The sequence below is a fragment of the Brassica oleracea genome, chromosome C9 (assembly GCF_000695525.1).
Source record: "Brassica oleracea var. oleracea cultivar TO1000 chromosome C9, BOL, whole genome shotgun sequence".
NCBI lineage: Eukaryota > Viridiplantae > Streptophyta > Magnoliopsida > Brassicales > Brassicaceae > Brassica > Brassica oleracea.
Window position 1 is genome coordinate 48,278,547 of NC_027756.1, and position 13,650 is coordinate 48,292,196.

The 13,650-nt window shown below is 36.2% G+C and overlaps 2 protein-coding genes across 2 annotated transcripts; one reads left to right on the forward strand and one right to left on the reverse strand.

The window, feature by feature from the left end:
• The first annotated feature begins 3,937 nt into the window (after positions 1-3,937).
• Positions 3,938-5,441, forward strand: LOC106316836 (zinc finger protein CONSTANS). Its single transcript, XM_013754700.1, has 2 exons — positions 3,938-4,776; positions 4,964-5,441. The coding sequence occupies exons 1-2, from the start codon at positions 4,039-4,041 to the stop codon at positions 5,324-5,326; spliced, it is 1,101 nt and encodes a 366-aa protein (XP_013610154.1). The 5' UTR covers positions 3,938-4,038; the 3' UTR covers positions 5,327-5,441.
• Positions 5,442-9,510: 4,069 nt separating this feature from the next.
• LOC106317068 (basic leucine zipper 43-like) lies at positions 9,511-10,294 on the reverse strand. Its single transcript, XM_013754927.1, has one exon. The coding sequence runs from the start codon at positions 10,220-10,222 to the stop codon at positions 9,671-9,673; it is 552 nt and encodes a 183-aa protein (XP_013610381.1). The 5' UTR covers positions 10,223-10,294; the 3' UTR covers positions 9,511-9,670.
• Positions 10,295-13,650: the final 3,356 nt, after the last annotated feature.

Consider the following 13,650-nt stretch of genomic DNA (forward strand, 5'->3'; position numbering starts at 1 on the left):
GAATTTATCAAACCTCAAAAACATATAATCAGATCAATTAATTTAATAGAACTCATAAACACAATGAATTTAGGAGTCCAAGTCTCAGATATGCGGATTAAGGTTATGACTAGAATTAGGGTTTCATGATTTCTATTCAGATCAATCAATAAAATCGAACCTAGCATACAATCTGAAACCTCAAGACATTAGATTTTATCATGAATTTATCAACCTAGCATACGGATTCTCAATTCTCAAAGACATCCAAATCAGATCAATATTATTTAGGGTTTCTATTTAAAACAGATCAGATTACAAAACTATCAATCCTAGCAGATGATATTAAACCTCAAGAATCATGCAATCAGATCATTCGGATTTTAAACAAGTAAACCTCAATCAATCTATCAACCTATCGGATTCAATCAATGTTTTAACAAGCTGGTCGGTTTAAACAATTTTAAATCAGATGAACAATTAACCAAGCAGAATGAGAAAATAAATTTATCAATCCTAAATGTGATTAAAGCATTAATAAAAACAAGCAGATCGGATTTAATCAAGACTTAAACAGATCAAAATTATTAAACTAGCAGGATGAGAATAATAAATCTAGCAACTTAACGGTCAAACATTTCTAGCAACATAGCAGCAGATTCAATCAGATTTAAAACCTCAATGATCAAAACCGAAAATAGTTTTGATTTCAAAAATATTCGGTTAGAGTTTTAATATGTGATTTGATAATTATAGTATAATTAATTATGATACTTATATTATTTAGGGTTTATAGATATATGGTTAGGGTTTATCAAATTTTAACTTGTAAAAACCGATTTGGGTTTTTCGATTTGAGTATTAGCTTAGGGATTTAGAGTTTCGTGCTGATAACGTGTTATAAAAGTAATGGAAAAGTCTATCTTTATTCATAACATAGAGGTTCTTTATATAGGAGATTACATCGTCATAGATAAATGGAAAGATTACAAATCATAATCTCTTGGTTATGAGCCATCCACAATCTGGTTCATAATATCACATAGTTTTTTTCCCTTAATATCTCTAAAACTGAGTCTAATTGGCATAGAATTGAATTTTCCTTCACATAATTCCAATGCAACTTCCATGTAAGGTGGAGGTCTACACTTGTGAATGAAGTTCCAAACCACAGATAGGCAAAGAGAAATAATAAGCAAAACTATATTTCTTGAACTACAAGTGATAAAAGGGGCCAATACACAACTCTCTTCATGAGCTAGAACCACTATAAAATCCCCACTTTTTCATATCATTAATGTAATGAACCTAGAATTCTTCTCCTTCATGAGATTTCTCCGTTACATTCATCAAAAAACCAGTAAATAACAAGAACTTGAAGTTAAGCTCCAGTTACCAAGAAAAAAACATTTTGAGAGTTTAAAGTCGTCCCTTACTAGAAAAAAAATAGTGTAAATAAATGAAAGAGGAAGAGATGCGAAAAGTGTATACTAGGACCAGCCTTTTTATACAAGCAAGCTCAGTTTTCAGCTGTAGACTCATAGAGTTGAAGGAAGCCACATGAATTTGGCCACTAGGGTCTTCTAACCTTTGGACCACATAAATGGGTATCATTAGTACATCCACCGAACCCAAAAGTGTCCTCAAACTCTAAAGAGTATCATATTCATATACTGTAGCTTTCCACTTAGTAAACATTATTAACATATCACCAACAAGGCAACTCAAAGCACTGGTGGTTACTAGTACAAAAGCAAACCCAAGATGATGGATATACCGTACACGAACTGTCATCAGATAGTTTGCAGCTGCTAACCAAGAAATAGTAAACAAAGGTGCTTTTAAATATGCATCTACTGATCCTATGGAGTAAACGAGAGCATAGCTCAAAACGCTACTTTTCTCTGTGATCCTATAAAGACAAGTCATGAAACTTCCCATATCTGGCCTGAGACATAACAGTATAAAATTAAGCTAATATGGAAACATATATACAGCTGCAGAAAACAATATATTCATCATATTGTCAAATTGTTACAGAGACATTTGACACACCCATGAGTCATTCTTTATTACCATGATGGTGATTTAAGTTCAAATTTCTACATTAAATATAAACATGTGATATACTAACACTAACCTTGCTCCTTTTGGACTCCTAATTTTCCTGCAACTTGTGGCCCAGGTAACAGTTGGTGATGGCTATGAGTAGGGATGTTACCCATGGGTTTACCCAAACCCACTAATAATGGGTTGGGTTTTTACCCATTGGGTCAACCATGGGTATTAATTTTAAAACTCATATTTATGTTGGGTAAATACAAAAGGGTAATGGTGTACCCATGTGTTTTCAATTATATATATAGATTTTCAACATTTTAATTAAATTATATAAAATTTGCAAAAACATTTTTTTTTTGTCAGAACCAAGAAAATAAAAATTTCCGCCAAAACCGTAAAATAAATTTTCTCACAGAAACCAAAAACGAGTTTTTCCACCAAAACCGAAAAATCGAGTTTTTCTGCCGAAACCACAAAACCGAGTTTTTCCGCCAAAACCGCAAAATAGAATTTTTCCGCAAATACCGTATAATTGGGTTTTTTCGCTAAAATCGCAAAATCGAGTTTTTCGACTGAAAACCGTAAAATCGAGTATTCCCGCCAAAACCGCAAAATGTGTTTTTCCGCCAATACCGTAAAACCCAATTTTCCCGCCAAAACGATTTTTCCCGCCGAAACCGAAAAATTCCGCCAAAACCGCAAAAACGATTTTTTCCGCAGAAACCGAAAAAATGATTTTTCCCGCAGAAACCGAAAAATGATTTTTCCCGTCGAAACCGAAAAACTGAGTTTTCCCGGGAAAACCGAAAAACCGAGTTTTTCCGCCAAAACCGAAAAACCGAGTTTTCCCGTCAAAATCAAAAACGAGTTTTCCCGCCAAAACCACGAAACCGAGTTTTCCTGCCAAAACCGCTAAACCGAATTTTCTCGCAAAAACCGTAAAACCGAATTTTTCCGCCAAAAAAATCGCAAAAAGATTGTTCCCGCCAAAATCGAAAACAGGTTTCCCGCCAAAATCTAACAATTTTTTCCGTCAAAACCGTAAATACAAGTTTTTCCGCCAAAACCGCAAAAACGAATTTTCACGCCAAAACCAGAAAGATTATTTTTTCCGCAAACCGCAAAAATCGAGTTTTCCAACCAAAACCACAAAAAAAAAATTTACCGACCAAAAACCGCAAAAAGAAAATTTTCCGCTAAAACCACAAAAACAACTTAACAAGTTTTCTCGTTAAAACCATAAATGAGTTTTCCTGTCAAAACGATGTTTACTGCTAAAACCGCAAAATGAGTTTTCCGGTTAAAATTGCAACATAATTTTTTTTCCGAAAAAAACGAGTTTTCCGCCAAAATCGTAAACGAGTTTTTGCGCTAAAACAAGTTTTCTATAAAATTGCAAAATCTTGTTTATATATTAAAGCTCACATTAATGATATTAATATTTTACATGATCTTCAGAGGAAATAAGATAATACTTTGGGATATTGGGTTATTTTTTTGGTTTGGATTTCAACCTTGATGTTTCTGGGTTTTTGCTGGTTGGGTATAAACAGGGTTGGGTTATTTGTGGGTTGGGCTGGGCTGGGTTATTTTACCACGTTAACATCCCTAGCTATGAGACATGAAACCTTACTCGGAGATATACCTGGACAGTTATCACACGGTTCAAGAAGAATACTCAACTATGTAAACTTTTCCTGGAGCCACATAGATAGAGTACCTACCTAGCTTTACTATAAATAAATCCAAGTGAAAATAGTAAAAGGTGGCACGAATATAGTAACACCACATGGTGTTTTATCCTCTTGAGAATCTCTCAGTGGCAAGTAGCTGAAAATCTATAATAAGCAATGTGTGAACCGTTCCCAAATTATAGGTCTGTGCCACGTGTAAGCACTGAGGATTCGGATTCCCTCACAACAAGATAAAGCTTTATTAGCCCCTTCTCTCAGACGCAATCTCACACACCACCAAACAAACTACATCAGTGAGCAAAATATGTTCAAACAAGAGAGTAACAACATTTGTAATAGAGAGAACAACAGAGGGGCACCAGCCTGTGACACATGCGGGTCAACCATCTGCACCGTGTACTGCCATGCTGACTCTGCCTACTTATGCAATAGCTGCGATGCTCAAGTCCACTCTGCCAATCGCGTTGCTTCCCGCCATAAACGTGTCCGGGTCTGCGAGTCATGTGAGCGTGCCCCTGCTGCTTTTATGTGTGAGGCAGATGATGTGTCTCTATGCACAGCCTGTGATTTAGAGGTTCACTCCGCAAACCCTCTTGCTAGACGCCATCAGCGAGTTCCAGTTGTGCCGATAACTGGAAACTCTTGCAGCTCCTTGGCCACCGCTAACCACACAACAGTGACCGAGCCAGAGAAGAGAGTGGTGTTAGTTCAAGAGGATGCCAAAGAGACGGCTTCATGGTTGTTCCCTAAGAACAGTGACAATCACAACAACAACAACAACCAGAACAATGAGTTGTTGTTTAGTGATGACTACCTAGACCTTGCTGATTACAACTCCAGTATGGACTACAAGTTCACCAGTCAATACAATCAACCTCGACATAAACAAGACTGCATCGTACCAGAGAAAAACTACAGTGGAGATAGAGTTGTTCCGCTCCAACTTGAAGAAACAAGAGGAAACTTGCGGAACAAGCAACAGAATATCACATATGGCTCCTCAGGAAGCCAATACAACAACAACGGTTCCATTAACCATAACGTAAGGCTTTTGAATATTTGCTTCTTTTTCATCATACACACAAATCACATATTAGCTACCAAGAATTAATCTGTAAGTACTTAGAACTTTTACCAGACGTTTATAATAATTAAAAAGAAATTTGCATCTCTTTAGTCCTCTCTTACCAAGGGGATTGAGAATTGTCTTGGTTTTTTTCTGTAATTAGGCATACAATCCATCAATGGAAACTGACTTTGTGCCGGAGCAGACAGCACCTGACACAACAGTTTCACATCCAAAAACGCACAAAGGGAAGACAGCACAACTACCTGAACCTCTAATTCAGATTCTCAGTCCAATGGACAGAGAAGCTAGAGTCCTGAGATACAGAGAGAAGAAGAAGAGAAGAAAGTTTGAGAAGACAATAAGGTATGCTTCAAGGAAGGCATATGCAGAGAGAAGACCGAGGATAAATGGACGGTTTGCAAAGATGAGTGAAACCGAAGTAGAGGACCAAGAGTACAACACAATGCTAATGTACTGCGACACAGGATATGGCATTGTTCCTTCATTCTATGGCCAAAAATAAAGATTACTAGATTGCTAAGCTGTAAATAAATGTCCAGTTTAAGATTATGTAAGGTTTGGTGCAATTCCTGGTTTCAAGAATGATTACTTATGCTGCTATGTACAAGGGTGTGTAGTTTTGGTGCTAGCTATTGCTAATAGTAGTATACTTGTTCCTTTGCATTAGTTAAACACAAGCTGTCTACTCCACAATTAGTTAAACACAAGTCCATAAACCAACGTGAACAATGCTGATTGTGAATGATTTAATGCCTATGTGTATGTATGGGCCATCCGCATAAACATTAGAGATAATAAAGAGCAATATATGCTTGCTCACTTTACCAATGTATATGCTGATAAAAAGAATGACAAGTGGACAACAAAAAGATAATAAAGAGAAGTGACATTGTTACTAAATGATGCCCTTTTTGCCATCTGGAATATGCCATAGAGCTACGCGTCTACGGTTCATTTACAATTCCATGATTAAGCTGGTGAAGTCTTTCATGTACCAAACATTACGTACAATCGAAAGATTCGGCTCTACGCATGCATATATATGTTTTCAGCCAAAGGTCTACTAAGCTACGCATCACATGAATTGTTACTTGACATAGTCATATTCCTAGCGTCTAGTTATAGAACCAATCAATCACCATATTTGTTCTCTTCTTCGAGAACTTTAAGAAGATATAACAACCAAGTGAAAAAAAAGTGCATAAAGTGAAAGAAAAGCTTGCTGCACTTTGCACTTTTTTAAAAATATCTAAAGATATTTCAGATCGTTTCTCACAGCCAGTGAGTCACAGCCATGGAAATTAAAAACCAGCTCCCAAACTTACAATCACAAGCTTTTTACATGGTCCCTTGACCCTCTTAGATTCTCACTCTTTTTGCTAGAACAAGAAAAAAAAATGCTAACATAGATAATTGATAGTGTACCTTTATCATAATCTTATCTTGATTTCCTCCTCATAATCCAGGGGAAAATAACTTACGTGTACATGTAAGAGGAGTTCCTCAGTAACTATTCTGAGGAACATATAAGCCTAGATCTCAGTTACCATGGTAAACCTACTTTGTATTGTAGCACTTGTATCAGAAAATCAGTAAAATAGCAAAAAGATTCCAACAAGATGTCAAGAAATACGAAAAATACATCCTAGTATATCATCCAGCCTTTATGGACAAGTAACATATCCCAAAGATAAGTACCAGCAGTTTCAACTTTCAAGTAACTACTGGTTAGGAGACGAGTTACAGAAAAAAATTCCAATCTAATAAGTTTAACAACTCAAGTACGCCTACTGTAATTCTATTTACAATGGAGTTGTCCATGGAAAGATCATCAACTTGGCATATTTGTTGTGATGACTGATAGGGTTGAGAATTACCAGAAGCATTATTGTGACTTTGCGAGTGAGAGAAGCCTAACTTTAATGGGCCTACTAAGCCAATGTATATACGAAGCTCTTTAAAACCCATTAATAAAGCCGCAGATCATTTAAACAATGCATTGCCGGTGGGAGCACTCCTCGCCACCAGAGGAATCCATTCTGAGTTGACTTGCAAAAGGTGTGGAGAGCTGGAAACCATCACTCATCTCTTCTTTGATTGCCCTTTTGCGGTAGAAGTCTGGGCCAAAGCCCCCCTCGTAACACCTGTTGACAGAGTGTCTGAAGCTGAAACGTTTAGAGATTGGCTGTCAACAAATGTTTCGAAAGGTTCCCTCCCTCCTGCAGGAGTAACGGCCTCCCTGCTCACGACATGGCTCTTGTGGAATCTCTGGATTGCAAGAAATAAATTGATCTTTGAAAACAAATGTTTCCAAGTTGAAGATGTTATCTCCAAGGCGGTGACAGATGCAAGGGAATAGGAGGGGGCTAATGCCAAGAAAAGTAAGAAGAAGGGCAGAAAGCGCCATTAAGCAAACGTCTCCCCTCAGTCCCTTCTTGTTGGATCGATGGTGCTTGGCAGGAAACCTCAAAAGCAGGAGGAATGGGCTGGATCATCAAGACTGCAGCAGGGGAAGTGCTCTGCAGGGGCTCCTCAAATCGCTCACACGAGTGCTCTGCTTTGATGGCGGAAGCGTTGGCTTTGCGTGAAGCTCTAAAGAAGGCGCAAGAGTTAAATCTTCAAAGCCTCCAAGTGTTTTCGGACTCCCAGGTCCTTATTTCGATCCTTGATGCAGGGGTGGATTTGAATGAGATTGCAGGTGTCCTCCAGGATGTCAAAAGCCTTGCCACTCTCTTCTGACCGTTGTCGGTTGTTTTTATTCCTCGTGTAGAAAACTCTCAGGCTGATACTCTAGCTAAATCAAGCCTTTCTAGATTGTTAAATGTTGTTTGAACTGGTTCGATTTGATTTAATGCAAGTGGTTTGACAAAAAAAAAAAAGCCGTGGATCATCAAGAAGTCCTAAAGTGGCAACATCAAACATGTTTTCAAACTTTGGTACATTTTGAGAGTTGCTGGCTCCTGATGGATCAGACAGTTATATCTTTAATTACTGGTTTCTTGTAGAGAGACCGGTTTGTCGATTTTGTCGGTTTCCTCGATCGATGGTAGATTGTTTTTTATTTATGTTTAATAAGTCAGTGGTCACTATTAGGCTATCATAGGTTTGGTGAAAATTGATATTTTCGAGACGGATCTTTGAATTCTTTTCGAGCCGGTATTGTGGATAAAAAAATAACCAAGCAGTTTCAAGAGATCGTGCCATCTTTGAAGCCTCATTCGCAGTGCCGTGCGAAGGGTTTTAGGGACCTAAGGCAAGTTTTAAAAATAAACTTATATACAACTATAATGAAAATAAAAATAAACTTATATGCAATCCATGAGAAGCTGTCTACTAGAGAAAGGGTTAGAAGTTGGAACCAAAATGCTGATGTTTCTTGTGGGTTTTGTCAAGAACCTTTGGAGACAAGGAAGCATTTGTTTTTTGAGTGTCCATACTCTTTACAGATTTGGGAAACGCTTGCAAGAGGTGTGATGGGTGATCTATATACGATGGAATGGGAGAACATTCTCAAACTCACATCACAAGCTTCAAGCTGGAGCAAGCTTGCTCTCTTTATAACAAGACATGTGTTTCAATCAGCAGTCCACGCCATATGGAGAGAAAGAAACAGAAGAAGGCACGGAGAAGATCCAGCACCAAGCATGCTTCTAATTAAAAGAATTGACAAGGAGATGAGGAATAGATTCACTATAATTAGGCAGAAAGGAGATATGGAGTATGAAGGAGGAATGGCCTTATGGTTTAGTACAAGATAGAGTTTTTGGAGTTTTCATATTATTATAAAATTGTAGTAGTTAAAGTTTGGAGAAGATAGAAGAAACTCTAAAATAGGTAACACATGATGTAACAAAGTATTTTTCTTTTGAATTCAATTTAACATTCAATTCAAAAAAAAACTATAATGAAAATAATTTTTTTTATACGATATATCACATTCGCCAAAAACACAAATTTAACACTTACAAGAATAAGTTTATTATATAAATATGCTATATTATGTCATATAAGAAAAAAAATACATGGATTAAGAAAGTGAGTTAATCGATTCTTGTGGAAATTGTTTTTTAGAAAATAAGTTCAACAACTAGATCAGAAATTATTTTAAATTTTAGGACCCTAAAAAAAGTAATATTATTTGGGAGCCTAAAGCGAATGCCTTTTTCAATACACTTTAGGAACCCCTCTGCTCATTCGTTCATGCTCGAGATGTTATCTTGTACCTGGCGCATTACACTCACTTGCAAAATAGAGTGGAAGCAATAAGGTACTACTCATTCAAATCCAATATTGGTTGTTGGAATATACATTGCTGAGGAAAATCAAGTGGACATGAGAATCGCAACTACTGTTACCAGAGAACACAAACCACAGTCATACGTAACCGGTTATAGCCCCCCCTGTCTGTAACAACTACTCACTGAAGATGTTTTTCAGTAATGTTTTAATGGCTCGAGAACTCGTGAAATTTAGTTTATTGATTAGTATTATCTCAATCTTTGGCGAGTTATATCTATATGCTCTTTTGAGCTTATTATGTCATTTATTGGTAATTTTATTTTGGTTTATTTCTGTTTTTATAAAAAAAAAAGTTGTATGAATTTTGCTTTTTTATGGCTTCATACTAAAAATGTTAAAAATATACTTTGGTACGTAGTTAAACCGTAGAAAAATAGTGTTGGAAACGGTGCTAGACCTAAGTCTGGCCCAGAGAAAAGATACATAAAAATCCGCTTTTGCTTACGGCTCAAAAGATATATATGGGCCGTAATTTGACGGATACCAAACAAAGAAAACAGATATCGACTAGAGGCAGAATTTAAAAAGTTGGATCATAATAAACAACTCATGATGGCTGATGAGTTCCATCTGTAATAGAAGAGAAGTCATGATCCAAGGAAGCAGAAGAGTATCTGCCATTGATGCTTCTGCTTCCTCCTGCTCCTATAACCTTCTTCATGGATGTGATAACTTGATGAAGCGCCAAGTTTTTCTCTTTAAGACTCGAGTTCTCTTGAAGAACAAGATCATTGCTATTCGAGGCTTGGTTAAGCTTTTCTAAAAGCTGCTGGTTCTCGCTTCTAAGCCAAGCAACCTGCGAGAGAAGCTCATCTAAGTGTCTTTGCTTTCTCATTCTTGACCTTCTTGCTGATTCTCTGTTAGATACCATACGTCTTTGCTTTCTCTCGTTGATGACGAATATATCTTCAGTTGCTTCATCTGACGTGGTAGAGTTGTTGCTTGCAGGAGATTGTAGATTAAGTTCTTGAAATTGAGGGTATGGGAAAATATTGAGATTGTTGTTGGAAGGGTTTAAGTTGTTGTAGTAATGGTTTAAGTAGAAGTAGTCTTGCTGTTGCATGTTGTTAAGACTTGAGCTATCATAATGTGGCTGCATGGTCAATTTCTCTCTCTAGAGCTCAAAGAGGGTGAGATAATGGTGGAGGTTGGATGACAAGGGGGTGTTTATACAGCTGAGAAAGCCATAAAAGTGGACCAAACTTTTTTGCAAATTGGTGGCTTTATATATGTCTTCTATATGACCCATTGGCATGTTTTTGTTTTCCTTAAAATTATTGAGAAGGCTAGTTAGTTATCTTTCAAAAGAAAATATAATAGGTCGCCATATAAATCTACAAATACTTTTTTATTTTTTGATTGTTTAAAATGACTAATTTGGTTGTCCCTTTGGGATATTGTATCGGTTGATGGCTCGATGGATGAGACTGATACTAGAGAAAGTATTCCTTATACTGATACAAACATAACCATTACACGCATGCATTCAGGGTGTCATAATTTATCAACACACATAAGCATAACTTTGGATGTGTTTATGATACAAGGATGTGGATGTGGTACATCGATCATGCTAGGATTAGTTATTTAGTTTAACAACCAAATGGCAAGTTGTTTCCGGTGCATGTAAGTATATGAGAGAGTACCATGGCCATCTAGTGGATCATGATTTTCATCCATGATTGACATTTGAAGACTGGGGTATAATATGTATATTGTGGATAAATCAAGTTCTGGATCAGTGTTATGTGCTTACATCAGAGAGAGAAAATGTAGTTTCTAGTTGTGGGGTTTCAAAATTATTTAAGTTTAGAATCAGTTAATGCTTTTGTTAGCCAACATATAAAGTAGTGATGATAAGTCAATTTATAAAGCTTATAATATTTATTTGGTTCTAATATCTTCATAACTCACCAATTGCTCTTCTATTTCTATAGAAAAATAAGAAGATAATCTCTTGGACCTTTGAGATTTGCTTCTCTTCTCTGATTAACATCATTATAACATCATTATTATGGTTTATGCGTAGACTTTTTGAGGTCCTAGATAAAATATAAAAAACTTGGGGTGTTTTCTATTATAAATATCACACAGAAAGTAAAATCTAAATTATCAAATTAAAGACTGGAAGTGGATAGTTTAACCTTCTTTTGGAAATATAATAAATATTTAATTAGAATATTACCACCAAATTATTTTAAAAAAACCCTCTTTTTATCCATGTATATATTTATGTTCTAAACTGTCGTTTGGGCTCTAGACACAACCATGCCATACTCAAACACAACCATGCCACACTGAAATTCCAACCATACAATTACACTAGACATGTAAATCCCACATATACTAATTAATAACCCCTTTATTGCGCATTACCAAATCATTTCAAATCTTCTAGAGTGTCTTTTTCGATGATTCCGAACAAAAACATACATTATAATCTCTGAGACTAGCTAGTAGTATTGACCAAGTATTCTTGACATCTAAAACATTCACAGTGATTGAACCTGAATGAGTCGTAATCGAACACTGATCTTTTAGTTCACATAATGAATCATTGGTCCACCATATACAATTGAATTTTCTTTTCAAATGTTACGTACTTAAATCAAGTTACTTAGAGAACATCGTGTTGATACAAGAAATCTAACTCTTATATTATTATATATAGATTCCCAAAGACCTTTATTAACAAAAACAAAACCACACAAAAACGATCCTTATAGTTGCACTAGGAAAGCAAGATGTGTTAGGCAGGGTTGGCTTGTCGTTTTATAAAGGCTAGGGCAAAGGCTATATAACCTAATATATTTAGGAGCTGATGACTCAACAACCACTCAAAACCACACACTTGCAAAATAATTACAATTTAAGAGCAATATTTTTTGCTTAATTTAACGAACTAAGTTAAGTTAATTAGATATATGTTAATGTTATCCCTTCGCTGGTTAAAAAAATATGAAGATCGACTAATGCCGAACGCATATTGGATCGTTTGGTTGTAGAACTATTTGACTTTGTATCATGTAACGTCATCAAAATTCAGGATACACTACAAGAAAACACAATTTAGCAAGGAAATTTAACGAGGAAAACTATTCCTCGTGAAATTACGATGACTTAACGATGAAATTACGAGGAAATAAAGTTTCCTCGTAATGGCCTTGTAAAATACCGAGTAAAGCTTTTCCTCGTAAAATCGTCGTAAGTTAACGTGGTTTTTCCGAGAAAAATGTGTTTCGTCGCAAATTCGTCGTAATTTTAGCATGAGTTTTACGAGGAAATAACTTACGAGGAAAGAACGAGAAATCCACCAACTTAACACGTTTTTTTTGCCACCAACCTAATTTTTCGTCGTAAATTCCTAGCAAAATTCAACTACCAGATTCGAAAATTTTCTATATATATGGAGGTTTGAACATAATTTTAAGCACACCAACAAGAAAAAAAACGTGAAAAAAATGTCGGGCTTGGGAAATATTTTCGAGTTGCGGAGGTGGATGTATATGCATAGAGATGCTAACGGGAGAGTGACGAAAGAATATCTTGCTGGGTTGGAGCGTTTTATGCATCAAGCAGATTCTACACCGCTCGCCCAAGAAAGCGGTAAAATATTCTGTCCTTGTAGGAAATGTAACAATTCAAAGTTGGCAAATCGTGAAAATGTTTGGAAGCATTTAGTAAATAGAGGTTTCACGCCAAATTATTATATCTGGTTTCAACATGGAGAAGGTTATAGTTATGATCAGAATGAAGCTAGTAGTAGTAATAACAACTTTCAAGAAGAACCGGCTGATCATCAATTGCATAATGCACATAGTTACCATCAGGAGGATCAGCCGATGGTAGATTATGATAGGGTTCATGATATGGTAACTGATGCATTCGTAGCTCATGATGATGAAGATGAAGAACCTAACATAGATTCATAAAACTTTTTTGAATCTATGTTAGGTTCTTCATCTTCATCATCATGAGCTACGAATGCATCAGTTACCATATCATGAACCCTATCATAATCTACCATCGGCTGATCCTCCTGATGGTAACTATGTGCATTATGCAATTGATGATCAACCGGTTCTTCTTGAAAGTTGCTATTACTACTACTAGCTTCATTCTGATCATAACTATAACCTTCTCCATGTTGAAACCAGATATAATAATTTGGCGTGAAACCTCTATTTACTAAATGCTTCCAAACATTTTCACGATTTGCCAACTTTGAATTGTTACATTTCCTACAAGGACAGAATATTTTACCGCTTTCTTGGGCGAGCGGTGTAGAATCTGCTTGATGCATAAAACGCTCCAACCCAGCAAGATATTCTTTCGTCACTCTCCCGTTAGCATCTCTATGCATATACATCCACCTCCGCAACTCGAAAATATTTCCCAAGCCCGACATTTTTTTCACGTTTTTTTTCTTGTTGGTGTGCTTAAAATTATGTTCAAACCTCCATATATATAGAAAATTTTCGAATCTGGTAGTTGAATTTTGCTACGAATTTACGACGAAATATTAGG

Coding starts and splice junctions, on each gene's coding strand:
- LOC106316836 (XM_013754700.1), top strand. CDS start 4,039: ATGTTCAAACAAGAGAGTAACAACATTTGTAATAGAGAGAACAACAGA. Junction 4,777..4,963: donor ACGGTTCCATTAACCATAAC/GTAAGGCTTTTG, acceptor TTCTGTAATTAG/GCATACAATCCATCAATGGA.
- LOC106317068 (XM_013754927.1), bottom strand. CDS start 10,222: ATGCAGCCACATTATGATAGCTCAAGTCTTAACAACATGCAACAGCAA.